This window comes from Oncorhynchus clarkii, unplaced genomic scaffold (assembly GCF_045791955.1).
Source record: "Oncorhynchus clarkii lewisi isolate Uvic-CL-2024 unplaced genomic scaffold, UVic_Ocla_1.0 unplaced_contig_1657_pilon_pilon, whole genome shotgun sequence".
Taxonomy (NCBI): domain Eukaryota; kingdom Metazoa; phylum Chordata; class Actinopteri; order Salmoniformes; family Salmonidae; genus Oncorhynchus; species Oncorhynchus clarkii.
In genome coordinates this window covers 79020-104226 of record NW_027261070.1, presented here as the reverse complement: position 1 = coordinate 104226, position 25207 = coordinate 79020, and the positions used below count along the sequence as shown (strand labels likewise).

Below are 25207 nucleotides of genomic sequence, written 5' to 3'. Positions count from 1 at the left end.
AAAGGTTGCTAGATCGAATCCCTGAGCTGACAAGGTAAACATCTGTCGTTCTGCCCCTGTACAAGACAGTTAACCCACTGTTCCTAGGCCGTCGTTCTCATTTCGGAAGTCACTGGTGTCTTCAGAACTCCTATAGCTAGTTGCATTGAAATAGCTATAGAAAATGCTCCATTATTAAATACAGTTTTGCAACAATTTATACGCCGCCATTTTTTAAGTGTTAAGATTTTGGCTATTAATTGTAACTAGCGTTAGCACATTGCCTGGAAGTCTATGGGAATAGCTAGCATGTTAGCTGCTACCATAGATGTCAATGCATTGTGCTTATGCCTAGAAGTATATGGGAATAGCTAGAATGCTAGCTTCTCCCATAGACGTCAAGTCAATGTGCTAATGCTAGTTAGCAACTTCCTTCAAAGTGCATATTTATTGGAGTTGCGGGCAGTGCGCCTCTCAAACACTTCGGTATAATTAAATTGGCTTGAACAATATAAATGCAACAATTTCAAAGATTTTACTGAGTTAGTTCATTTAAGGAAATCAGTCAACTGAAATAAATTAGGCCAGTTATCTATGGATTTCACATGACTGGGTAGTGGTGCAGCTATGGGTGGGCCTTGGAGGGCATAGGCCCAGCCAATCATCATGAGTTTTTCCACACACAGGCCTTATTAGACAGAAATACTTCCAAGCCTGGTAAGGTCTACAGTTGTATTCAGTGAATGTGACAAACAGTTTGATTTGATGTCTGAGTGTTGCAGTGTGCCTCTGGCTATCGGTAAAAAAAAAAAAAGTGCCATTTGGTTAAGGAATTTTAATTATTTATACTTGTACATTTTTGCAATTACATCTACTTTTGATACTTAAGTTTATTTAAAAGCAAATACTTTTACTCAAGTAGTATTTCGCTGGGTGACTTTCACTTGAGTCATTTTCTATAATGTCTCTACTTTTACTCAAGTTTGACAATTAGGTACTTTTTCCACGACCACACACACACCATTCAGGTGGATGTATTATCTTGGCAATGGAGAAATGCTCACTAACAGGGACATACAAATTTGTACACAGTATTTGAGAGAAATAAGCTGTGTGTGTATGGACAATCTGTGATTTTTTTTATTTCACCTCATGAAACATGGGACCAGCACTTCACATGTTTCATTTATATTTTGGTTCAGTGTAGTTAAGTCATTTGATATATTGGCAAGTGGTTTGGGTGTGCCCGTCACAATTTGTCGACTGAGGTAGCCTACCACCAATAGCATTAGAAGCCACCGTACACCTACTGGTGGCATTTAATGTTAATTGTTCATTTTGGCAATATTTACTTAGTGAAGACATCTGTACAAAACATATTGAATGAATCCCTGATACTCAGGACAAAAGGAAAAATAGATGTGGTTCTGTGTTTTTATTGAGGCCTTGCTCTCTCATAATAATTCATTATAGCCTTTGTTGCGCTCACACCAAGCATCGTCAACATCAAGACACCCATGGTTCCTCCCACAACGTAGATCATTGTCAAAGCCTCATCCCCTGCAAGGAAACAGACACATTGAATTATAGCTGTACTCTGTAAGGGTGATGTGTATGCTTCCATACACCCGCAATTTGTTTAATAACCTTTAAAATGTTGATACATTTTCAACTTGAACTTTCCGGGTCTTCTCAACTCCCATCTCTAGTTGCAGGTGAAACATTGGAATTTAGTAAATGCTCCATAATCAAATAACATTTTTGCTTCATGAAGTAATAGAACAGGATACCTTTAGCATCTGATATTTTAAGTATAAATTGTCCACCAATATTTGATTTTAAAAGACGAAGTTCCCATTAATATTGACCACATGGAAAATGTAATTAAATCTGATTTCTAATAATACTTTTACCCGACTTAGGACCAACATTTCTCCATGTTTTCACCATCATTGTAAAGCCCTAGATATTTTTGCTGCTTTGACAAAGTCTTTTCTGAAGAGTTATTTATTTCATACGATTAGAGATACATTAAGAAAAAAACTTGTCCCTCATTTTAAGGTCAAACCTGTTACGTGAACTGAACTCACGTTTTAATATGATGAACCTAATCGATTTTAAATAATTTTTTCAAAAGACACATCTTAGTCAAATCATAATGTAAAAGCTGGTTCTACTCTTTCTGGTGGAAAACTGAGCAGGTTGAGCATAACATGTTAATAACCCCGTTAGCCATATACAGGCTAGAAATGTTTTAACAGTTAAATTTATTTTGTAAAGCTTGCATTCAATTGTCCCTCCCTGTTGCATACAACAAACTTCCATCCCCCGTCACAAGAGGATTTAGGGCTGATTTAAGATGAAATCGTCAACCCTGTCCCTTTAATTGACACTTACAATTACTATAGTCAGTGCCTATTATTTAACCTTGATGGGGGAAAAAAACAAGTATTATGTTGAACATGTGTTCATTATGACAGAATGTTAAAATCAGGTGAAAAAAAAGAAAAGTTACAACACCCAAAAGGGACAAATTTCCTGGAACCACCCAACAATTATACACCAGCATCTTAGTCATCTCTCATTGATTGGGACAGGCGGGTGTCAAAGCGATGGCATTTACAAAATGGCCTCCAACACTCTACTCAGCACACTGGATGCAGTCTATCACAGTGCCATCTGTTTCATCATCAAAGCACCATATACCACCCACCACTGGCCCTCGCTACATATTCGTCGCTAGACCCACTGGCTCCAGGTCATCTATAAGTCTTTGCTAGGTAAAGCTCCGCCTTCTCAGCGCACTGGTCACCATAACACCCACCCGTAGCATGCGCTCCAGCAGGTATATCTCACTGGTCATCCCCAAAGCAAACACCTTTGGCCACCTTTCCTTCCAGTTCTCTGCTGCCAATGACTGGAACAAACTGCAAAAATCGCTGACGTTGGAGACATATCTCCCTCACTAACTTTAAGCATCAGCTATCTGAGCAGCTTACCGATCGCTGCAGCTGTACACAGACCATCTGTAAATAGCCCATCCAACTACCTACCTTACCCCCATATTGTTTTTATTTACTTTTTTTGTTGTTGCTCTTTTGTACACCAGTATTTCTACTTGCACATCTATCACCCCAGTGTTAATTTGCTAAATTGTAATTACTTCGCTGCTATGGCCTATTTATTGCCTTACCTCCTTACGCCATTTGCACACACTATAGACTTTTTCTATTGTGTTATTGACTGTACGTTTTACACATGGAATAAATACTGTTGTTTGTCTCTCACTGCTTTACTTTATCTTGGCCAGGCCGCAGTTGTAAATGAGAACTTGTTCTCAACTGGCCTACCTGGTTAAATAAATGTGAAATAAAATAAAGAATTGACACTTGATTTCTGAGTTGCGGTCATGACATGAAACACTTTGGCGTGGACACCTAAGTGTCTTGATCGATCCGGAAGATCGGAAACAGACAATATGGTGGAGTACACATTGTTAAGATCACCTCATTGAGCAATAATGTATTTCATTTTATAAACTGAGCATTTTCTAAGTTCCAATGCTCCACGACGGCAGTTGAGAAGACACTGGTAAGTTCCAATTATGGAAGTATCGCCATGTAACAGTTTGTTGAAAAATTGCTGCTGGTGATTTACACGAGTTAAGGTGTAACTGCTGCATGGAAGCATTCACATATCCCTGTTACAAACTGAATTAGTATCCAATACATCATTTGGAGCATCCCCAGGTACCACAGGCCTGTTCAAGAATGTTACAGAAGTTTCAGAAATAAATGTATAGATTAAAACGATATCGGCAACGCTCAAAACGTTTCACATCACACCAACTCACAGTTGGAGAGTTTGGTCCCTGGTGCCGCCTCGGGGGTGACCATCAGTGGTCCTGCAGACACGACCACAGCTACATTGATGTATGGATCCCATCTAGCTGTTGATCTCTTTGAAAGTCTGTGGGTGGTACAGTTCTACAGAGAATCATAGGAAAATAGGTATAAAAACAATAATGACCAAGTCATTACTAATAAATGTGCATAACTGTTTGTCCGATCAATACAGATGTTTGTTGAGCAAAGGTGAATATCAGCTTTAAAAAGATGCACTATGCAGAAATCTCAACCATTTCCTGGTTGCTAAAATGCTAATAGTTTGCCTAATTTCAGTTTGTGACTAAACAAGTAAGTATAGTGTAAGAATCATTATACCATCTAAACCGCTGTGAAATATTTTCAGCCGTTGGAAGCTGGTGTACAAAAACTAAAGAGACACAAAAACTAAACTTAGAATTGGAAAGCATAGAAATAGCTCATATAGAAAGATCTACCGCTTCTTAGACTTACTTTCAATTAAAATGACTGCTCTGTAACACATTTCTATGTGTATTTGTAAGGTCTAATACATATGTCCTAATCATTCTTACCATTTTTAAACTGAACAACTACTAAGATTTTCAATATATTTATAATGGCAAATAGACTTGAACTTGTTAGAAATTTACCGTAGTACAGTCCTCATCGTGACTGCATATCCGGGCCAGGCAGTGCATGTAGATGGGTAACTCCTTGGGCATAGTGAACATGTGAATGGAGAATCTGCTCCTCTGTGACACACCGTTCACAGACAGCCAATGAAAGGTGCTGTCAACAGGGCAGCTGAGGACAAGAGAATAGGGAATGATCCCAAACTGCTTTTTTTTAAGTCTTGAAAATCCAGGGTCATGCCCAGTAGGTTTGAAACAGAAGATAATGTTTGAAAACATGGAGGTACCATGTTGTCCAAAAACAAATAATATTTTATACCTCAACAAAAGAACCCTATACTCTAATAACCTATCCCCACCATCACATAATGCCTCTACATGACATTTTATATTGCTCGATTGAACGCAGCCCCGAGTTTAGAATACCATATTTCACACCAGGGTCATATTCACTAGAAATCAAACAGAAGAAAATGGACTAAAACAGGCGAGGCTACCTGAACTTCTCCAATAACAAACTCTTGTTTTTTGTGTGCACAAATGAATATGACCCAGTACAGTAACCCACCCATCTAGGAGAAAGAAGCCCTTGGTTTCGTCTTGTGGATCCGGGCTCTCTGTGGCCCAGCAGGAAATCACTTCTAGCAGGACCTCCGAGGCGAACGTGTTGTTTGTCAGGAGGGCCACCTCGAAGAAGAGTACGTCACTGAGGTGGAGGGCGATGGAGTCTCTGTAGCCGTAGGAGAAGGAGTTGTCGCTGTACATGGTCATGGCCAGACCCAGCTGATGGGAGGAGTTGTACTCCACCACAGAGTGGGAGGTGATCCTGGAGGGGGTAGAGAGGGGATTCTGATCCATTGTATGAATCAAAAGATTACTTGTACATTTCAAAAGGTACCGGTAATATTCCCTCCATTTGCAAGCCTTGCCAGGCTACAGGACCAGTTTTTCCTTGTAGGTCACCTAATCAGAAACATCTCCTGGCCCCAGAATTACTCCGATCTATCTTTTCTTACCACTCCAGATCTACGTTTATCTGGGTGTTGCGGACATAGTTCCGGGGGTAGATGCACTTCCAGATAACCTTGAGATCTCTTCGTGTGATGGTCCTCTCTCTGCTCAAGGTCACTGTCAGAGTATTCCGGAACTCGATGTGTGTTCTGTTCACCTGGACACACACAAGCATGTAAACACACACACATTCGCACAAGCATACGCATGCACAAACATACAATCCCATTTAATCCGCAGTGCTGTGCACAATGGCATAATTACATTACAGTAGTGCTTGGCAGGTATCCAGTGTGACCGGTTATAGATTCCATTATAATCCCTTTGCATATCTGAATGCATGGTCACTCACCAGCCGTATCGTTCCACACTGCGAGGGTTTACGCAACACGTGGAAGTGGTAGAGCGTCTCGCTCTCCTCCATGGTACAACGGCCTTCATTCAAGACAACCGTCACGTCGCCACCAAAGTAGCCAATCAGGAAGGCTTTGGCGATACCTCCGGCCATCGATCTCGTCAGGCACTGGGTGAACATCCCTTTTTCTGTTGGAATTAATTTCTTTACCCTCAAAAGGATTCAGCGTCTTATTCATTAGGCACAGAACAGAAGAAACCAGACAAACAAGGAGGGACTGCCTGAACTTCTCCAATGAAAATGCTTGTTTTCCATTGCAACACGTTTAAAACAAAACGTTATCCGTTGTGTGCCCTATTGAACATGACCCATCAGTAAACAGGGGTGGTGTAGTATTGAATACAAAAAAAGGTACACCAACAGACATATTGATAACAAGAAGCTAACTGACCATAACAGACAGGATGTGAGGCAGGGGTAGGAGGGGGAACGAAGGCGGGCCCGACGTCATAGAAGCCATGTTGACACACACAGGTATAGGAGTTCAGAGTGTTGACGCACAAAGAGTTGGCATCACACCTGTTCAGGTCAGGCGTCGCACACTCATCTGGGTCTGTCCAAAAGGGAGGGTAAAGTTACCCCTAGGCGCTGCTTTTGGGTCAGTTTCTCATTTCCCCCACTAATGGTTAAGGTTAGAATTGGGAGAGGGGAAGCTGACTTTACAATGGAGCATAAAAAAACAGCAGCAGCATTCTGTGTAATGCACAGAGTTCCATTATTTCAGTGATAGTGTGCCAAGCAACATACAAACCCCACATTTGGGACAGGTAACCGCCTAGGTAGGCAAGAATTATAGTTTGAGCGCATCACACAAGTTTAAAAGACATGAAATGTTAAAAGAAATCTGACGATACTCCATGCGATGCTGTTAGTGGTTCTCTTACCATCCCAGTAGATGATCCCGTCCTTGACTGTGATATTGGGCGGCTGGAGGGACTGGATATGGTCCAGCTGCTCGCCAGGTGGTAGCGGTAAGTCTACGTCGGTTATGGAAGCGTCAAAGCCTTGAAAGGTAATCTTAGTTTTGGATTCGCCTTCCAGCTCCTTGAACGCAACCAACTCCACCCTGGTCTTAATTGGGTACTCTTTCAAAAGCTCCTCCAGCTATGGGCATGAATAAATGTCAGTGAGAGGGAGGCCAGGGTTGTGTTCATAAGACCACATGACAGAATTTTTTTATTTTTTGTAATATGTTTAAGTTAACGTTTCTTGTCAAGTCCAAGTAGTCCCTCTCGGTTTCAGTCAGTTTTATTCCATTTGGTGCCCAAAGACACTCACTAGTTTTTCGTAGATGCGCTTCAGCTCAGCCCAGGGCTCAGTCTTTGGGTCCAACACCATTAACCAAGGCACAATAAAGGCTAGAACTGAGAAAACAAAACATCAACCCTACAGCAAAACAAAGCCATAAACATTGTGTACATGGAAAGTCTGAGTATATAAGCCAAAGCAGTTTAATTTCATAAGTAATAGCATAAAAATGCACGAGAAGACAATTAACAAAGCACTCGTTTAAAGAAAACGCTTTAACTGATCATATCAAGTGCATGTAGAATAGCAAATCTGTTCCTGCAACATCCATTTCTTCCTCTCCTAAACCCACCCAACAATATAAACATCCATTTCTTCCTCTCCTAAACCCACCCAACAATATAAACATCCATTTCTACCTCTCCTAAACCCACCCAACAATATAAACATCAATTTCTTCCTCTCCTAAACCCACCCAACAATATAAACATCCATTTCTTCCTCTCCTAAACCCACCCAACAATATAAACATCCATTTCTTCCTCTCCTAAACCCACCCAACAATATAAACATCCATTTCTTCCTCTCCTAAACCCACCCAACAATATAAACATCAATTTCTTCCTCTCCTAAACCCACCCAACAATATAAACATCCATTTCTTCCTCTCCTAAACCCACCCAGCAATATAAACATCCATTTATTCCTCTCCTAAACCCACCCAACAATATAAACATCCATTTCTTCCTCTCCTAAACCCACCCAACAATAAACATCTGGCGTAGGTTCAGTAGACAAACGTCATGGAACACGGGATCGAAATGACGTTAATAGAGATAACGTGCTTCCTTACTCTACGCATCAGAGGCACGTTTGCACATACAATACCAGTCAATACCAGTCAAAGGTTTGGACACACCTACTCATTCAAGGGTTATTCTTTATTTTTACTATTTTCTACATTTTAGAATAATAGTGACGACATCAAAACTATGAAATAACACATCTGGAATCATGTAGTAACCAAACAAGTGTTAAACATGTCAAAATATATTTTAGATTCTTCAAAGTAGCCACCCTTTGCCTTGATGACAGCTTTACACACTCTTGGCATTCTCTCAACCAGCTTCATGAGGTTTTCACCTGGAATGCATATCAATTAACAGGTGTGCCTTAAGTGAAATTTCTTAATGCGTTTGAGCCAATCATTTGTGTTGTGACAATGTAGGGTTGGTATAGACAGCCCTATTTGGTAAAAGACCAAGTCCATATTATGGCAAGAACAGCTCAAATAAGCAAAGAGAAATGACAGTACATCATTACTTTACGACATGAAGGTCAATCATTACAGAAAATGTCAAGAACTTTGAAAGTTTCTTCAAGTACAGTCGCAAAAACCTTCAAGTGCTATGATGAAACTAGCTCTCACGAGGACCGCCACAGGAGAGGAATACCCAGAATTATCTGCTGCAGAGGATAAGTTCATTATAGTTACCAGCCTCAGAAATTGCATCCCAAATAAATGCTTCAGAGTTCAAGTAACAGACATCAACTGTTCAGAGGAGATTGCGTGAATCAGGCCTTCATGGTTGAATTGCTACAAAGAAACCACAACTAGACACCATTAAGAAGAAGAGACTTGCTTGGGCCAAGAAACACGAGCAATGGACATTAAACTGGTGCAAATCTGTCCTTGGTTCTGATGTGTCCAAATTCAAGATTTTTGGTTCCAACCGCCGTGTCTTTGTGAGAGGCAGACTAGGTGAAGCATGTAGGTGGTGTGATGGTGCTTTGCTGGTGACACTCAATTATTTATTTAGAATTCAAGGCACACTTAACCAGCATGGCTACCACAGCATTCTGCAGTGATACACCTTCTCATCTGGTTTGCGCTTAGTGGGACTATCATTTGTTTTTCAACAGGGCAATGACCCAAAACACCTACATAAGGGCTATTTGACCAAGAAGGAGAGTGGTGGAGTGCTGCATCAGATGACCTGGGTCCACAATCACTGACCATAACCCAAATTAGGTGGTTTGGGATGAGTTGGACCGCAGAGTGAAGGAAAAGCAGCCAACAAGTGCTCACCATATGTATGAAGACTGTTGGAAAAGCATTCCAATGTGACTACCTCATGAAGTTGGTTGAGAGAATGTGAAGAGTGCGCAAAGCTGTCATTAAGGCAAAGGGTGGCTACATTGAAGAATCTAAAATCTAAAATATATTTTGTTTAACACTTTTTGGTTACTACATGATTCCATGTGTGTTATTTCATAGTTTTGATGTCTTTACTATTATTCTACAACGTAGAAAATAGTAAAAATAAAGAAAAACCCTTGAATGAGTAGGTGTCCAAACCTTTGACTGGTACTGTATATATGATAATTCCACAACGTTGTGCCCTACTGAACACAGCCCAGATGACACCAACCTTTGTCTTCATTCGGCCTCAGGGTGGACGCCACCGGCAGCACGAGGGCGTTGACGGAAACGTTGACTCCATCGAAACACACCAGGGCCGGGTCGGCGCTCCACTCGCCGTCACACTCTTCCCACACGTCCAGGGCATAGCGCGCACCCTCAATGAGCCCCAGGAGGGGGAGCAAAGGCTCCATCAGCCAGCCTTGCTGGATGGTCGAGCCATTGTCATAAGACAGCTGGTACTGAAAGGCCAGGCCCTGTCCGGTCCCACCAATCCACAGCGCTGTAGAGTCCTCAGGACGGTAGCGCAGTTCTGAAACACCTCTGGGTCCTAGGAGAGAGAAGAACGGAGTAGGGTGCAGTTGACCCAAGATAGTAGCTACTAAAAAACAATTGGATACCACGAAATTGGGGAGAAAAATTCACACACACAAAAAAAATAAAAATAGGATTGGGGGAAGGGAATGTGATCCTAGATCTGTACCTAGGGGAAACATCACCCCTGAAAAGAGAGAGGAGAAAGCAAATACCCGCCCAACATAGCAGATACAGGTCTGCAATACTGTAGTGGTCTTCAATACTGGTCCTATAGTCTCTACAGGGTGGGCAGGTTTGTGTTCCAGCCCAGTACTGCTGCCATACATACTGTCTACTGAACTAATCAATCAATCACGAATAGTTGAATCAGGTGTTGGATTGGAACAAAAGCATGTACATAAAAGCATGTGATCGCACTTTATTTAATCACCAATCAAGCTGATTAAATGATTAGGTTATCGTTATTCATTTTATCCATTCAATCCCCCCTAAATGAATCTCTAACCTAGTCAAAAATAGACATGAGCTGCCCAAACATCAATCACGCAACCGCTCAACATGAGCCCAGTTTGGCTCCAGTTTACCTGTGCGAGCGAGTACGGTCTTGGAGCTCATGACCACGCTGTCTCCACACAGCGCCTCTACTCTAGCCAAGTACTGGCTGCACGGCAGAAGGCTGGCCACCGTGTGGCTGGTGAGCAGGGTGGTGTAGTGGAGCACCCCCTGGTGGTAGATCCTGAACATGGAGATAGAAGAAGTGTTCCTCACCACCCAGCTCAGGGTGTAGTTGTCCGGCCCCGAGGAGGTCTGCCACAGGTTCTCGATTTCTGAGTGGACTAAAGAGAAGGCCGATAGTCATTTCCAAAAGTGTTCACCGTAAGCAAAGTAGGAGAAAGGCAATTCAAGACTGTGTGAAACCAGTGCCTTGGATGAACAGATGTTATGGGTTTACTTTGGCTGCATGTCAATAGAAGTGATTTCCTCTTTTCTCCTTCCCCTCATTTGCAGTGATCAGAGAACTCTGTTAGAATAGGTGAAAACACCCGTCCTACCCTCCTCAGAACACCGGTCCTACCCTCCTCAGAACACCGGTCCTACCCTCCTCAGAACACCGGTCCTACCCTCCTCAGAACACCGGTCCTACCCTCAGATTTGCGCATATAAAAGGGAAGGAGACGAGGGGATGAAACTTAAGGCTATTGACACTCAGCCTAGCATAGCATCAACTAGGTGGATCTTACCAGTATTCCCTTTGATGAGGACCATTCTGCTGTGGCGAGCCTCCGTGCCTGCCTGGCACACCGTCTGCAGGCCAAACTTCACCCTGCTACAGGGCGGCAGGTCAGATTGAGAGAACACAAAGGTGTCCAGTGTGTGCCTGAATGACCTCTCCTCCAATACATGGTTGGTGCCATTGAGGTAGAGGACCGTGACAAGGAAGAAGGAGAACTTGCGGTTGTCGGGACAGTCCCAGGACACTGTGACACTGCTGCTGTTCCACGTCGTCACCTGGAAATGTCTGGGGACTTCTGGGTCTGGATATGAATAGCAATTATGCAGCAATATGTAACAAAGTAATTACTCCATAAATATCAATACAACACAGTGCTACTCATCAGTAGCGAGCTCATGGGACAGGACATAAGTTATATTCCTCAAAAATCTATACTTTATTATTTTATATCATCAAAAAGGCCTGTAAATAACAGTTTGAACCTCTAAGAAAGATCGGTGCGATTACACAGGGTGACAACGACTAGAGCTACCAAGAGTGTATTCACTAGGAACTAGTGTATTAGTTTTGCTACAGTATGCACTAATGAATACACCCCAACTGTACCTGTGATAGTGGAGAGACAGGTAAGCGAGTGGCTGCCTGCCACCTCCACACAGGCAGCATAGGAACTGCAGGATTCCAGGGCTGTGAAGCGGTAGTGGTTGGAGTGGGTACTGTCCACACTAAGGGCAGCGTAGGCCTTCATCTCAGAGTGGTATAGGGACACAGAGTGGACGGGGACAGGGGCAGCCGGGGGCTGCATCTTCTCTTTCCAGGACACCAGTAACATGGAGGTACTCCTGGACTCCAGCTTCAAGGGGTAGCGCACGGTGTGACCTAGGAGAGGAGATGGGAGTGATGACTACATTTATGACCTGCACACCAGTGGTATAGTAGGCATATTCCCAGATCATCACCTGAATTCTGTCTCCATCTTGATTTCACTTTTGCTCTCACTCCCTTTTGAGTCTCATGTCTGTCTGCCTTTCTGACGATCCATGTTTCCATCTACCTACCTTCATTCATCTCTCTCCTTCCATCTCCCTCCCTCCATTTATTTATCCCTCTCCCTTTGTGGCTCTCTCGGTCCCCCTCTCTCTCTCAAACAAAGACAAAGACGTAACAACGTTACCGAGCATGAGGATGAAGTTTGGATCCTGATAGAGGTACAGAGTGCTGTTTTCACACGCAAACACCTCATTGGTGGAGAACAACTCCAGGGCTTCCTAAGAGCGATAACATGAGAATGGACAAACATTAATCTTTCATTCAAAAGGGACATTATGGTGACACCAGATAAGAGGAGAATGTCATCACTTATATTACAGGTCTACCCACCAGAGTGCTATTGATGGGCTGTTGGTCAGGTTTATGTATACTTCTGAACTCAATGGAATGTGAACCTTCAAGTGAAGAAAACAATTATTATACTGTATCCTGATCTAATGAACACCAATGGTAATCTCAGAATCACAGAACTAAAATATTGCATAATTTGTTTAGATCAATGGATACAGAACAGTGTTTGTACTTAAATAAAGTCAATGAGTGGAAGTGTGGAAGACCTGGGAAGATGGAGAATATCCACTTCCGAACCATGACACCATAATGAAGTGTCAATTTGTGTTCCACAGTAGTGGCAACTGTCAAAGACGAAAATGTGTCCTCTCTCCAAATGGATTTCAATTTGGTGGTGTTCAACCATAAATGTCCTTCTGGCCAACTGTAGAGAATCAAAGTGAACAAGACACATAGGTGTAAGTTAGTGCCAAGTGCATGGTTCAGAAGTTTGGCATGATTATGTGTTTATGAAATACTGGACTTGTTTACCTCCCAAACAAGGAATTGTTGCTGATTTTCCAACATATGGAGAAAGTAAAACTACTGCAGCTTCCTGCAGATTGTAAGAAGCTAACGTTACAACCAAAACCTCGCGTCCCGGGAGGAAATTAAACTAAATATATGTTTGTGTGTAACTCATAATTGATGTGGAAACAGCATAGCCACTCAGTATCAATTACAAACACGACAATAACGCACTTAGCACGCACAGGCTACTTACCGAGAGATATCGTGTGAGGTACAAGAATGAACAATATAAATGGAAACGCGAAACAGGTCCTGCAAAAGCAAATTCGGTGTTCTTTATCAATAATCATGGCCACCTTAATTCACCATTAAATGAATAATACAAGAACGAAATTAAGTATATGTTTAGCCTACATGTTTCTTGCGGCTGTTATTTTGCACTCAGGTATGGGTAAGCGTGATTGAGTTGACGAAAACAAACGACTGACCTGACGTCATCGACTAATAATGACTAACAGGTGCAGGTCAATCTGATAGGGCCCACTGTCTTGGTGCAGGTTTGATCACAAATGATTTGCATAATATCATATATTATGATGTTTAACTAATGTTACAGATATGGATTGGGGGGAGGGGAATCTGATCCTAGATCTGTATCTAGAGGAAACGTCACACAGAGCAATATTGTGACCACCCAAGAATGAGCTGAGCTTCACATCATGGGAACCTATTATCTCGTTAGGTAAAGGAAAGACCACCTGCCTCCCATTACTGGAAGTGCATCACAGGGTCCTGGCTATCCCAAGTATATCAGTCATGAGTCCTAATTCACAGTTGTCTGACAAGGGAAGTTCTGTCTGAGAACTGTCCAATTGGCCAAATTAGTGTCATGAGTATCCACACAGGCCTCTGTAAGAACCAAAGATTCTTATTGTTAAACCCAAGATCGTTCACATGGGGCTTTTACATGGGAATCATTTTCACACTGTGAACACTCAATCAAGGAGGTGGGCAGAGCCAAGCGCAAACTATAAATATATTATTGGTGCATATTAGTGTTAATTTGCATATTTCTGTTAGGGAACGCCTACTCTCTTTGTCTTTGTCTTGATTGATATAGTCCCTCTGACCTGCCACTCGACTTCCTCTCCTTACCAAATATGGTATGAAAAGGAAAGCCTGAAAAGGAAGAAGCATTTCCCCCTTACTCATCTGTGTAGGAGTTTAGGCTTCCATTTTCTGCACCAGCTAGGACGCAACTGGAGAATGATCTGACCTGACTGAGAGACCCTGGCTAATACTTTCTAATAATTCATTCAGGAAAGATGGAGAGCTGTCACTGTTTCTTGCTGCTTTGCTCACTGGTCTTTGCGATGTCTTTTGCAGAGGAGGCAACGTTTGAGAATGAGATCGACCTTACAGAGTTTATTAGAAGGATTTCTTCCTCTGGACTACTGGTCAGGGATCAGCCTCTGGCTATCAACAGGGACCTTCGCGTTGAAACAAACTCACTGGAGGAGCTTGGAGATCCAGAGGATTCCATTCCCATCTGGACTGATGAGGAACCAGTCATCCAGAATACACTCAACACCAGGACTACCATCCCTGATATTCCTGACTATGGCCCCATAGTGTTGACCAACAATGGGTTGATCAAGGGACTCACAGTGGAAAAGTCCCACATATTTTATGGGATACCGTACGCGGACCCACCTGTGGCCACGCACCGCTGGAAGCCCCCCAGACCGGTGACCCCGTGGCCGGGGGTCCACGACGCCACGTACCCGAGGGACGCCTGTATGCAAGGCTGCAGTGGCCCTATATCTGACAGGTGCCCTCAGAAGGTAGGGGACTAACACAGATGGGCTCGATAATTATGTTGTTATGATTTAGCACAATGTTCTAGCAGTGTGTCATGTGCAGCGTGTTGACAGTGAAACATGAAATTAACAAAGTCCTGAATAATCTCCCGATAACATCCAGGAATGTCTTTGATTCATCAATAATGTGAGTATTTTATTTGCCGTGTGAAATGGCGTGTGAAATGTGAATATTTGGTTTCTGAAATGAAACGTGTCTTCCCATAGGTGAGTGAGAACTGCCTCTACCTCAACATATTTGTACCTCTGGATGTTAACTTCAGTTCCCCTTTACTGACAACCCTGCCAGTGATGGTGTGGATCCACGGGGGAGATTTCATTGCTGGCTCAGCCTCCAAGCCCCTGTACGATGGGAGGTTCATCAGTAACTTCACTCACACTGTGGTGGTGAGCATGGCGTATCGGCTAGGTAAGACAGGTGTTCTTTAGCTCCGGGGTGGAGTTTCTCTAGGTACATATCTAGGATCCGTTTCCCTAAACCTAACCTTAACCATTAGTGGGGGAAATGCCAAACTGACCAGGGTCCGTATTTCAAGGGAACGTCACCCTACACCTCTTCACTATACAACCTTTATCTAGTTATCCAGGCTAGTTTCCTTGAGATCAAATCGTTTCTTTCATAAGAGACCTGGAACAGGGCAGAGACAGTCCAGAGACCTTTTGTGATTCATTAGTGTGTTTGCTGATTACATTATCTTACACAGTCCCAAAACTAGGATGGTGATTTCAAACATTTCTGAACAGAGAGCTTGTCTGATTTAGCAGAAGACCCTGGGTATATCAACTTGCTGTATATATAATATACTTTTCTCAAGTGGACTTAGACTTCTACCATCCCCTCCTCAATAAATACCATTTGGTGGGTGTAGCGAGTTGCGACCCTGTGGTGGCCTGATCAATATGGGTATGTGAGACCATTGAGAAAAGGCCATTATCTGTGTGGGTGTCAGAAGAGGCTGGTGGGCAGAGATGGGAGGATGGGTTAATTGTAATGGCTGGAATGGCATAAATAGAACCATATCAAAACGCCATGTGTTGATGTGTTTGAATCCGTTCCATCAATTCCACTTCAGACATTATGATTAGCCAGTCCTCCTATATCTCTGCCCACCAGTCTCCTCTGAGAGGTGTATTGTTTTGTGTATAGTTTTTCATGGTCCAAGGAACTTGCTGTATCATTGCAGGGGCGTTTGGTTTCCTCGTCTCGGGAAAAGACCCCAAAACCTCAGCAACCGGGAATTATGGGATCCTGGATCAGCAGGTTGCTCTTCTCTGGGTTCAACAAAACATTGCTCTGTTTGGAGGCGACCCCAGCAAGGCAAGCACGTACACATTATCCTGGGTTGTGTTCATTAGAGCAGGCAAGGGAAAATATTTACAAATGTTTCGCAATGGAAAACGAATATGAGTGTTTCTTAGACTAGCCCACGTAGTCCCTGCCTGTTTGTCTGTTTTTTTTATCTATTTAACGCCTAATGATCCACAGTCACACAGTCATACAAAATGACAACATCTGATTTTCTTCCACCACCTCAAGTCCTTGATGATCTCAACGGACTCAAACTGATCTTTTTGTTTTGTTGCAGAGTTGGGCGTCACTTCTTTTTGTGCAGGGTTGGGGCTCAGGTGCAGGGTTGGGGCTCAGGTGCAGGGTTGGGGCTCAGGTGCAGGGTTGGGCGTTAGGTGCAGGGTTGGGCATGAAGTACCAGGTTGGTGGTCAGGGAAAGGGTTGGGGTCAATTCCATTTAAATTCAGTCAATTCGGGAAGTAAATATACATTTATATTCCAATTGTTGTCATTGAACAGTGAATTGGAATTTCTGTCTACTTCCTGAATGGACTGAAGTGAAATGGAATTGATCCCAACTCTGGTCAGGAAAAACTCCAGATACACTGACCTAGATATTCACATTCTGACCATGTATAGAAATACCTTGTTGGTTGTATTTCAGCAGTGGTTGTTGTTGAATGACCTCTATATATCCCGTGGTGCTGTCGTGACTGATTTGTAGTGAGGCCACACCACTGGGAGAATAACAGCCTCTGTGAGGCACAGCGACGCGCTCCTCCAGCCCTGATGACATTTCTCTGAGTGGTTATTGAGTGGGGGAAGGTGCTGTCCAGAGAAGAGCTCCTCCAGCCCTGATGACATTTCTCTGAGTGGTTATTGAGTGGGGGAAGGTGCTGTCCAGAGAAGAGCTCCTCCAGCCCTGATGACATTTCTCTGAGTGGTTATTGAGTGGGGGAAGGTGCTGTCCAGAGAAGAGCTCCTCCAGCCCTGATGACATTTCTCTGAGTGGTTATTGAGTGGGGGAAGGTGCTGTCCAGAGAAGAGCTCCTCCAGCCCTGATGACATTTCTCTGAGTGGTTATTGAGTGGGGAAGGTGCTGTCCAGAGAAGAGCTCCTCCAGCCCTGATGACATTTCTCTGAGTGGTTATTGAGTGGGGAAGATGCTGTCCGGAGAAGAGCTCCTCCAGCCCTGATGACATTTCTCTGAGTGGTTATTGAGTGGGGAAGGTGCTGTCCAGAGAAGAGCTCCTCCAGCCCTGATGACATTTCTCTGAGTGGTTATTGAGTGGGGAAGGTGCTGTCCAGAGAAGAGCTCCTCCAGCCCTGATGACATTTCTCTGAGTGGTTATTGAGTGGGGAAGGTGCTGTCCAGAGAAGAGCTCCTCCAGCCCTGATGACATTTCTCTGAGTGGTTATTGAGTGGGGAAGGTGCTGTCCAGAGAAGAGCTCCTCCAGCCCTGATGACATTTCTCTGAGTGGTTATTGAGTGGGGAAGGTGCTGTCCAGAGAAGAGCTCCTCCAGCCCTGATGACATTTCTCTGAGTGGTTATTGAGTGGGGAAAGGTGCTGTCCAGAGAAGAGCTCCTCCAGCCCTGATGACATTTCTCTGAGTGGTTATTGAGTGGGGAAAGGTGCTGTCCAGAGATGGAGCGATGCTGCAGAGTAGGGTTGCAAAATCCCAGGAACTTTCAATAAATTCTCTGGTTTTCCAGAAGCCCTAGTTGTGCCCTACTGCAGACCCAACACAAACACATTCGTTGGATCATGCAGAAAGAGAAATTGCTGGCATCTCATACAAACAGCTAGTACCACACGCTGGTTGGTTCAGTAAAAGTGATGTTGAAAGCCTTTCAGTTCTGTATCCCAACTCCATCAATCAAAGATAAACAGCTTTATCATCCTGCGTTATATCTAAATGAGGCATAAAACCATCAGGATTATGTGTTTGTGTACGTTGTTATTTTCTCTGTCTGTGGATATACAACACAACCCTGATTATGGCTCATTAACATCCAAAACAGGTGACCATGTTTGGGGAGAGTGCAGGAGCCCAGTCAGTGAGCCTCCATCTGATGGTCCAGAGCAGTAAGCCCCTGTTCAAACAGGCTGTGTTCCAGAGCCTACCCTTCTCCATCCCTCTCAAGACCAGGTCGGTGACCTCTAACTCCTAACATCTGGGTAGTGTTCATTAGGGCACACTGCAGCAAAAACAAGCATTTCTCATTGGACAGATCCACATTTATCTTCCTGTTTCAGTCCGTTTCCTTCCGTTGGCCGAATGTACACATGACTCAGCTGGTGGTCTTGATCGCTAACTCCTTTAAAAGATGAAATCCGCCGTAGTGGAAACGGTCCCACTGTCCGCCCCACCGCCGCCGTTGTTGTTGTTGTTTTGTTGACGAAGCTGAGCGTCGTGCAACGCAACAAAATAAATGTCAGTACGGATTCTACTGTTCTATCGCGCGTGCGATGATGGCAAAGGGAAAAATACAGTGTTCATTGTTTCCAGTAACTTCTTCGTTGTTATAATATCCCAAACAGACGTGGCGGTTTCACCATTCAGGATTTCAGGTTTAAGAAGGAGACCCTCACTTTGCTTCTATCATCTATATAGATCAACTTATCCTTCCCACATTTTGAATGAGTAATCCTTGCCATATGTGAAATTGACTACAAAAGTGAATCGCCGACCTTCCTGATAAGTGTTTTGTTATACGGCCTGCCAAGCTACAAGGAATAAATGGGATTAATTCAATAAAATTGAATTCAATCAATTAAATTCAATGTTATTTCTCCCCTCGGGGTTACAGTTTAGACATGCTAATGCATCCAAGAAGACGAGGTACCTTTAAGTTCCAGTCCATGTCCTAGTAAAACAGTCATTCCATCTCCAGCTGTCGTTACTCTCCTGGAAGAGATGTGGCACTACCTAATGTTCCCATTGAGCAGAGAGAGACTATCTGTGGTCTGTTTTCTTTGTTCCAGACATGATGCCCTGAAGCTGGGGAGGGACTTTGCCAGACAGGCCAACTGCTCTGTGAGCGACATCGTGTGCCTGCTGTCCCTCAGTCCTCAGGCTGTCCTCGCTGCCCAGATTAAGTCAAGTAGGAGACCAGTCTTCTTCTGTGTCTCTGTCTGTCTCTGACTGACCGTTTTTAGACCGAGTTGTGACCCAAATGGCCCCCTATCCCCATAGGGCTCGGGTCAAAGTAAGGAACAATTTGGGACACAACAAATGTTGACCCTCTACCTATCTCAGTTGGCCCTTATTCATGACAAAATCAACATCTCAGAGTTGCTTAAGTGTATTTCATTACAGAGCTAGTTGTTTAGCAGGGAGTCATTTTATGTATATTTGCAGGATGTATTTTGGTAAGTAACTAATTGTTGTTTTCTCTGACTCTCTCTTTCTTACCCTTCCTCATCTCTCTTCTCTCTCTCTTCTCTGTCTCAGGTTCCAAAGTGGTGAATCCCTTCAGGTTCCTGGAGATCTTTGAGACCTGGGGGCCCTACGTGGATGGAGAGCTGATCAAGGAGCAGGCTGTGACTGCCTTCCAGAAAGGCCACTGGCAGAAGGAGAAACCAGTCCTCCTTGGTATGGACCACTTGAAATACACTCACATTTAACCAGAACAGCTTTTAACGGCTGGCCCCATAACACTTAATACATTTAATTTGGCAAATGTCTTTCAGGACACTCCAAGAACAACTTACAGTATATTAAAAGTAGGTACTCTGAACTAGTGAAGACATCTGTTACACACTTAAGGTTACAGAGATGGTTCGGTGCATGTGTGATGACGAGTAACCATTGCCAGAGACCTGAAGAGTTGCATTGGCTCCCCAAGTCAATGCCTGGGCTTTGGCTAAGCTGGCTAAGGGTGTGACTTAATTAGATTGAGTAGTTGAATGTTAGATGGTGAAGTGCAATTGGTTCCCTCTCAGCTGGCCACTCGACATAACACATCTGTAGGAGAGATTCTTCATCCCTGATGTGTTCTGTGTCCTTCCCTTCTACAGGATCCATGGTTATATTCATACCAGGGTTGTGTTCATTAGGGCTCGCAAATGTTTAAAACATTCTATAGAAAATGTAAATGATTCCAGATAGTCCCTCCCTCCCTGTTTCATCCCGATTTCTTCTGTTTGGTGCCTAATGAACACAACCAAGATTATACCAGAACGTTTGGACCAACATTTTGAAGGCATGTTGTTGACGTACAACAACCTTGCAGGGACCACTTCAGAGGAGGGGGTGATATTTATGTACGGGGTCTTCACCAAGCCTGTGTCTGCGGTGGAGTGCACCGTCTACACCGCGGCCATCTTCAAACAGCACGCCCTCAGGATCCTACACAAGTACCTGCCCCTGTACAAGGACATTGACCGACGGGACATGCTGGCTCAGGTAAAATATGACTTTCACAAAGGGTGCGTCCCAATAATCTCTCCTTTCTCCCAAAGTGTGCACTTGTTCACTTCCCTTAATGGATTTGGCAGGAAATTACTGGTATGGAAACTCCAACCTATGCCTACACCAATCCAATGCTTTTAAATGAGTAGTGAACGGGTCCAGACATCAGGAAGACGAGATCATTGGGACGTAGCCAGGGAGAAACTCAGTGTTGTCCATGCGAACATGTTAGATAAAAGACTAATCGAATGTAAAAAGGACATTGATTAATCATCCAAAAAGTAATGTTTTACATTAAAGTCAACAAGTTTTGGCAATGTTCATTGTCAGGCTCCAGATCAGTGGTTGTAGGGCTAGACTGTCACATCTGCAGCCAGTGGACTGTAGAGAGAGACCTCGGAGCGTGATGAGGACACATCTGCCCATCTCCTCGCTTCATCTCACCGCATCTAGATGAGCCTTGTTGAGCTCTGGGGAGAAGGTTTCAGTAGGTACAGACCTAGGATCAGCTTCCCCTCCCCCAATCCTAACCTACAAAAAATGATAAACTGACCCAAGATAAGCGTCTACTCTAGCGGTACCTTCACCCTACTCCCCATGCTGAAAATCTCTTACTCAATTCTCTGTGGGAATGATCTGTCCAAGTCATCAAAAAAATCAGGACGGACTTAATCATTATAATTATATGCTACCAAATTTGTATTAGGTTCCGATTCTTTTTTTGATTAACCAAACTATCACAATAACCCAGAGAGCTGGGTTTCTAACTGCCTGAATTATTTTAGAGGTAAACGCTTTATATTTTCTGATTTTAATCTGTGTAGAGATGGGTTACTTCTGATCGTTTGGTTCTTCATAGTGCAACTCCGCATGATTACCAGCAGAGGGTGCTAAAATACAAATTTCTGTTTAGGCTCCTCCCATGGCCATCCTCCTCAAAGAATCATTAGTGGTGCTGTCTGGAGCAGAGTGCCATTGTCTCTTTGAGATGTATACCACACAGTGGAAGCAGATCTTTATTAAATAAGAGACACAGAGGAAGACTACCCAATCACAGTTTCCCCAAGCTACAGATCTAGGATCAGCTTCCCCTCCCCCCATCCTAACCTTAACCAGTATTGGGGGAAATGCAAAACTGACCAAAGATCAGTGTCTAGGGGCAACTTCACCCAGTCAGCCAGAGAGTTGACATCAGATAGAGCCATATTCAGTATGCAGCCCAGGCTATTTCACTACCAGCTCAGGCTAGATGATGTTCAGTGTGGATTACAGGATAAACTGACTCCAACCACACTAGAGACAACAACAGACAATGAATACATAAACTGCATCAGTAGAATACATGCATTCACTGTAGTGAGGGAAACGCTCTCATTTCCAAGTCCACATCCAAAATGTGAAACAGAGAGCTCGGATGGTAAATAGCCTCAGGTACTTTCTCTGGAGGTTTTGAATCTAAAGTGAGAGATGAGTGTGCTGAGAGAGGCAGGGGGCAGAAGGTGACACTCCCATACCTGTTTAGTATTCATATACAGTTCACTGTCTGTGTGTGCCCAGTGAAGAGGAGCAGAATAGGAGGAAGGACCCCCCCCCCCCCCCTTCCTAAAGGACAGGTCCCAGGGGAGGGGAGGGTCATGACAAATGTCAGCTATTGCACTGAGGCCACATGGCTCAGCCTGGGAGGTGCGAAGGAGAGGTAAAGGGGAAGAGAGCGGGGGAGAGAGAGAGAGTGGTAGAGAAAGTGAACTGGGGAGAAGGGGAGATGAAGTGAGCTGTTGAGCAAGCGAAGGGGAGGTATCTGTGACCAACAGATGCATATCTGTATTCCCATTCCTGTGAAATCCATAGATTAGGGCCTAACGAATCTATTTCAATTGACTGATTTCCTTATATGAACTGCAACTCAGTAAAATCTTTGAAATTGTTGCGTTTTATATTTTTGTTCAGTGTATATCCTTTGAGGACACTGAGGGTTACAGGTGTTCTGGATGATTCTGTGCCGCGTAGGCGGCTGCACTGAGTGTTTTCCTGAGTATAGTTTCCAGGTAACAAGCGAGACAAAATGCTTTGAGCGGCAGTTCTGTAGCACACACACTAGCCACTAGGGACTCTTTTCTCTTTGTTGAACTCAATGACCTCTCTGTTTAAGCCCAGATTCTATTGACCTCAATGATCTCTCTGTTTTAGCCCAGATTCTATTGAACTCAATGACCTCTCTACTTCCCTCCAGATTGTGACAGACTACGTCTTCCTTTGCCCCTCCCGCAAGGCAGCCCGGGCAGGCACCAAAGTGGGCAGCGCCGTGTGGATGTACGTCTTCGACCATGTGATATCGGACCACAGTGTGTGGTCCGGTCTGTCCTTCTGCTACGAGCACGTGTGTCACGGCGCTGAGCTGCCCTTCCTCTTCAACACTGCCTCCATGGCTAACTTCACGCTGGCCCCACCCGAGAGGCTGCTGTCCAATCGGATGTTGTGTTACTGGGGGACATTCGCCCACACCGGGGACCCGGCCTCACGGATGCAACAGAGCGGCTTCTGTAGACAGCAGCGCCTGCCGGCCTGGCCCCGCTACTCGGACACCAGCTCCTGGTTGGTCATGAACTTCACTGTCCGCTCCCATGCCCAGGTGGGCACCAGGGACCATATCTGTGACTTCTGGGACAAGCTGGGCATCTATTAGGGCATGGGGTGGGCATGGGGCGGGCAATGGTGTTGGTATTGGTTATGTATGCATACATAGAGTGGGGGAAGGAGGGGAAGACGACGAGGGGAAGAGAAGAAGATGATGGGAAGGAGGGGAAGGAGGGGATGAAAAGATGCAGTCATCCTTCTCTCCCCTGACGTATGAAACATATCTGTGTATCTACTTTGGAAGGATTGCATGTTTTTAGTTTTCTAACCATTTCTCATACCCAGCTGCTTCATTTGATGTGATTTGTGCAGTGACTTGTTGGCTACTTGAGAACTCCTACATGAATACCCCACTGTCGCTGTACATGTGAATCAGTTTGGATAATGTTTTTTCTATGACAAATAAATCACAGTGAGAAATACTCAATGTTATCTTCGTAAAAAAGCATGGCCATTGGGGGAGAGAGAGAGTGGTAGATTGGTCATTCAGATGCATGCTGGGTCAGAACGACCTGAAAACATACATACTGATGATTGACATCTAGTAGGTCTCCCTAGCTTACTCGTTCCCCCCTCTTCTCTCTAGCTCTCTTTCCATCCCCCCTCTCTAGCTCTTTCCATCCCCCTCTTCTCTCTAGCTCTCTTTCCATCCCCCCTCTCTAGCTCTTTTTCCACCCCCCTCTTCTCTCTAGCTCTCTTTCCATCCCCCCTCTTCTCTCTCTAGCTCTCTTTCCATCCCCCCTCTTCTCTCTCTAGCTCTCTTTCCATCCCCCCTCTTCTCTCTCTAGCTCTCTTTCCATCCCCCCTCTCTAGCTCTCTTTCCATCCCCCCTCTCTAGCTCTCTTTCCATCCCCCCTCTCTAGCTCTCTTTCCATCCCCCCTCTTCTCTCTAGCTCTCTTTCCACCCCCCCTCTTCTCTCTAGCTCTCTTTCCACCCCCCTCTTCTCTCTCTAGCTCTCTTTCCATCCCCCCTCTTCTCTCTCTAGCTCTCTTTCCATCCCCCCTCTTCTCTCTCTAGCTCTCTTTCCATCCCCCCTCTTCTCTCTGGCTCTCTCTTTCCATCCCCCCCTCTTCTCTCTGGCTCTCTCTTTCCATCCCCCCCCCCCTCTTCTCTCTGGCTCTCTCTTTCCATCCCCCCCCCCCTCTTCTCTCTGGCTCTCTCTTTCCATCCCCCCCCTCTTCTCTCTGGCTCTCTCTTTCCATCCCCCCCCTCTTCTCTCTGGCTCTCTCTTTCCATCCCCCGCCCTCTTCTCTCTGGCTCTCTCTTTCCATCCCCCGCCCTCTTCTCTCTGGCTCTCTCTTTCCATCCCCCCCGCCCTCTTCTCTCTGGCTCTCTCTTTCCATCCCCCCCCCCCTCTTCTCTCTGGCTCTCTCTTTCCATCCCCCCCCCCTCTTCTCTCTGGCTCTCTCTTTCCATCCCCCCCCCCTCTTCTCTCTGGCTCTCTTTCCATCCCCCCCCCCCTCTTCTCTCTGGCTCTCTCTTTCCATCCCCCCCCCCCTCTTCTCTCTGGCTCTCTCTTTCCATCCCCCCCCCCTCTTCTCTCTGGCTCTCTCTTTCCATCCCCCCCCCCTCTTCTCTCTGGCTCTCTCTTTCCATCCCCCCCCCTCTTCTCTCTGGCTCTCTCTTTCCATCCCCCCCCCCCTCTTCTCTCTGGCTCTCTCTTTCCATCCCCCCCCCCCCCTCTTCTCTCTGGCTCTCTCTTTCCATCCCCCCCCCCCCTCTTCTCTCTGGCTCTCTCTTTCCATCCCCCCCCCCCCTCTTCTCTCTGGCTCTCTCTTTCCATCCCCCCCCCCTCTTCTCTCTGGCTCTCTCTTTCCATCCCCCCCCCCTCTTCTCTCTGGCTCTCTCTTTCCATCCCCCCCCCCTCTTCTCTCTGGCTCTCTCTTTCCATCCCCCCCCCTCTTCTCTCTGGCTCTCTCTTTCCTCCATCCCCCCCCCTCTTCTCTCTGGCTCTCTCTTTCCACCATCCCCCCCCTCTTCTCTCTGGCTCTCTCTTTCCACCCCCCCCCCC

The 25207-nt window shown here is 44.9% G+C and overlaps 2 protein-coding genes across 2 annotated transcripts; one reads left to right on the top strand and one right to left on the bottom strand.

The window, feature by feature from the left end:
• Positions 1-1414: 1414 nt before the first annotated feature.
• On the bottom strand, positions 1415-12766 carry LOC139404546 (uncharacterized). The gene is made up of 15 exons (XM_071147246.1): positions 12683-12766; positions 12300-12393; positions 11732-12004; positions 11133-11426; positions 10476-10727; positions 9584-9904; positions 7182-7267; positions 6788-7007; positions 6295-6456; positions 5841-6031; positions 5494-5645; positions 5046-5303; positions 4496-4649; positions 3833-3965; positions 1415-1539 (listed from the first exon to the last, which is right to left on the bottom strand). Exons 1-15 carry the CDS (start codon positions 12764-12766, stop codon positions 1415-1417), a joined length of 2799 nt encoding a protein of 932 aa, XP_071003347.1.
• A 1483-nt stretch (positions 12767-14249) lies between these two features.
• On the top strand, positions 14250-23244 carry LOC139404549 (crystal protein-like). Its single transcript, XM_071147249.1, has 8 exons — positions 14250-14820; positions 15064-15265; positions 16041-16174; positions 18169-18296; positions 19133-19251; positions 19602-19742; positions 20383-20555; positions 22792-23244. The coding sequence occupies exons 1-8, from the start codon at positions 14302-14304 to the stop codon at positions 23242-23244; spliced, it is 1869 nt and encodes a 622-aa protein (XP_071003350.1). The 5' UTR covers positions 14250-14301.
• Positions 23245-25207: the final 1963 nt, after the last annotated feature.

Coding starts and splice junctions, on each gene's coding strand:
- LOC139404549 (XM_071147249.1), top strand. CDS start 14,302: ATGGAGAGCTGTCACTGTTTCTTGCTGCTTTGCTCACTGGTCTTTGCG. Junction 16,175..18,168: donor TTGGAGGCGACCCCAGCAAG/GCAAGCACGTAC, acceptor CATCCAAAACAG/GTGACCATGTTTGGGGAGAG. Junction 19,743..20,382: donor GGAGAAACCAGTCCTCCTTG/GTATGGACCACT, acceptor ACAACCTTGCAG/GGACCACTTCAGAGGAGGGG.
- LOC139404546 (XM_071147246.1), bottom strand. CDS start 12,766: ATGGTTCGGAAGTGGATATTCTCCATCTTCCCAGGTCTTCCACACTTC. Junction 7,008..7,181: donor AGCGCATCTACGAAAAACTA/GTGAGTGTCTTT, acceptor TCATGCCCATAG/CTGGAGGAGCTTTTGAAAGA. Junction 4,650..5,045: donor GGCTTCTTTCTCCTAGATGG/GTGGGTTACTGT, acceptor TCTTGTCCTCAG/CTGCCCTGTTGACAGCACCT.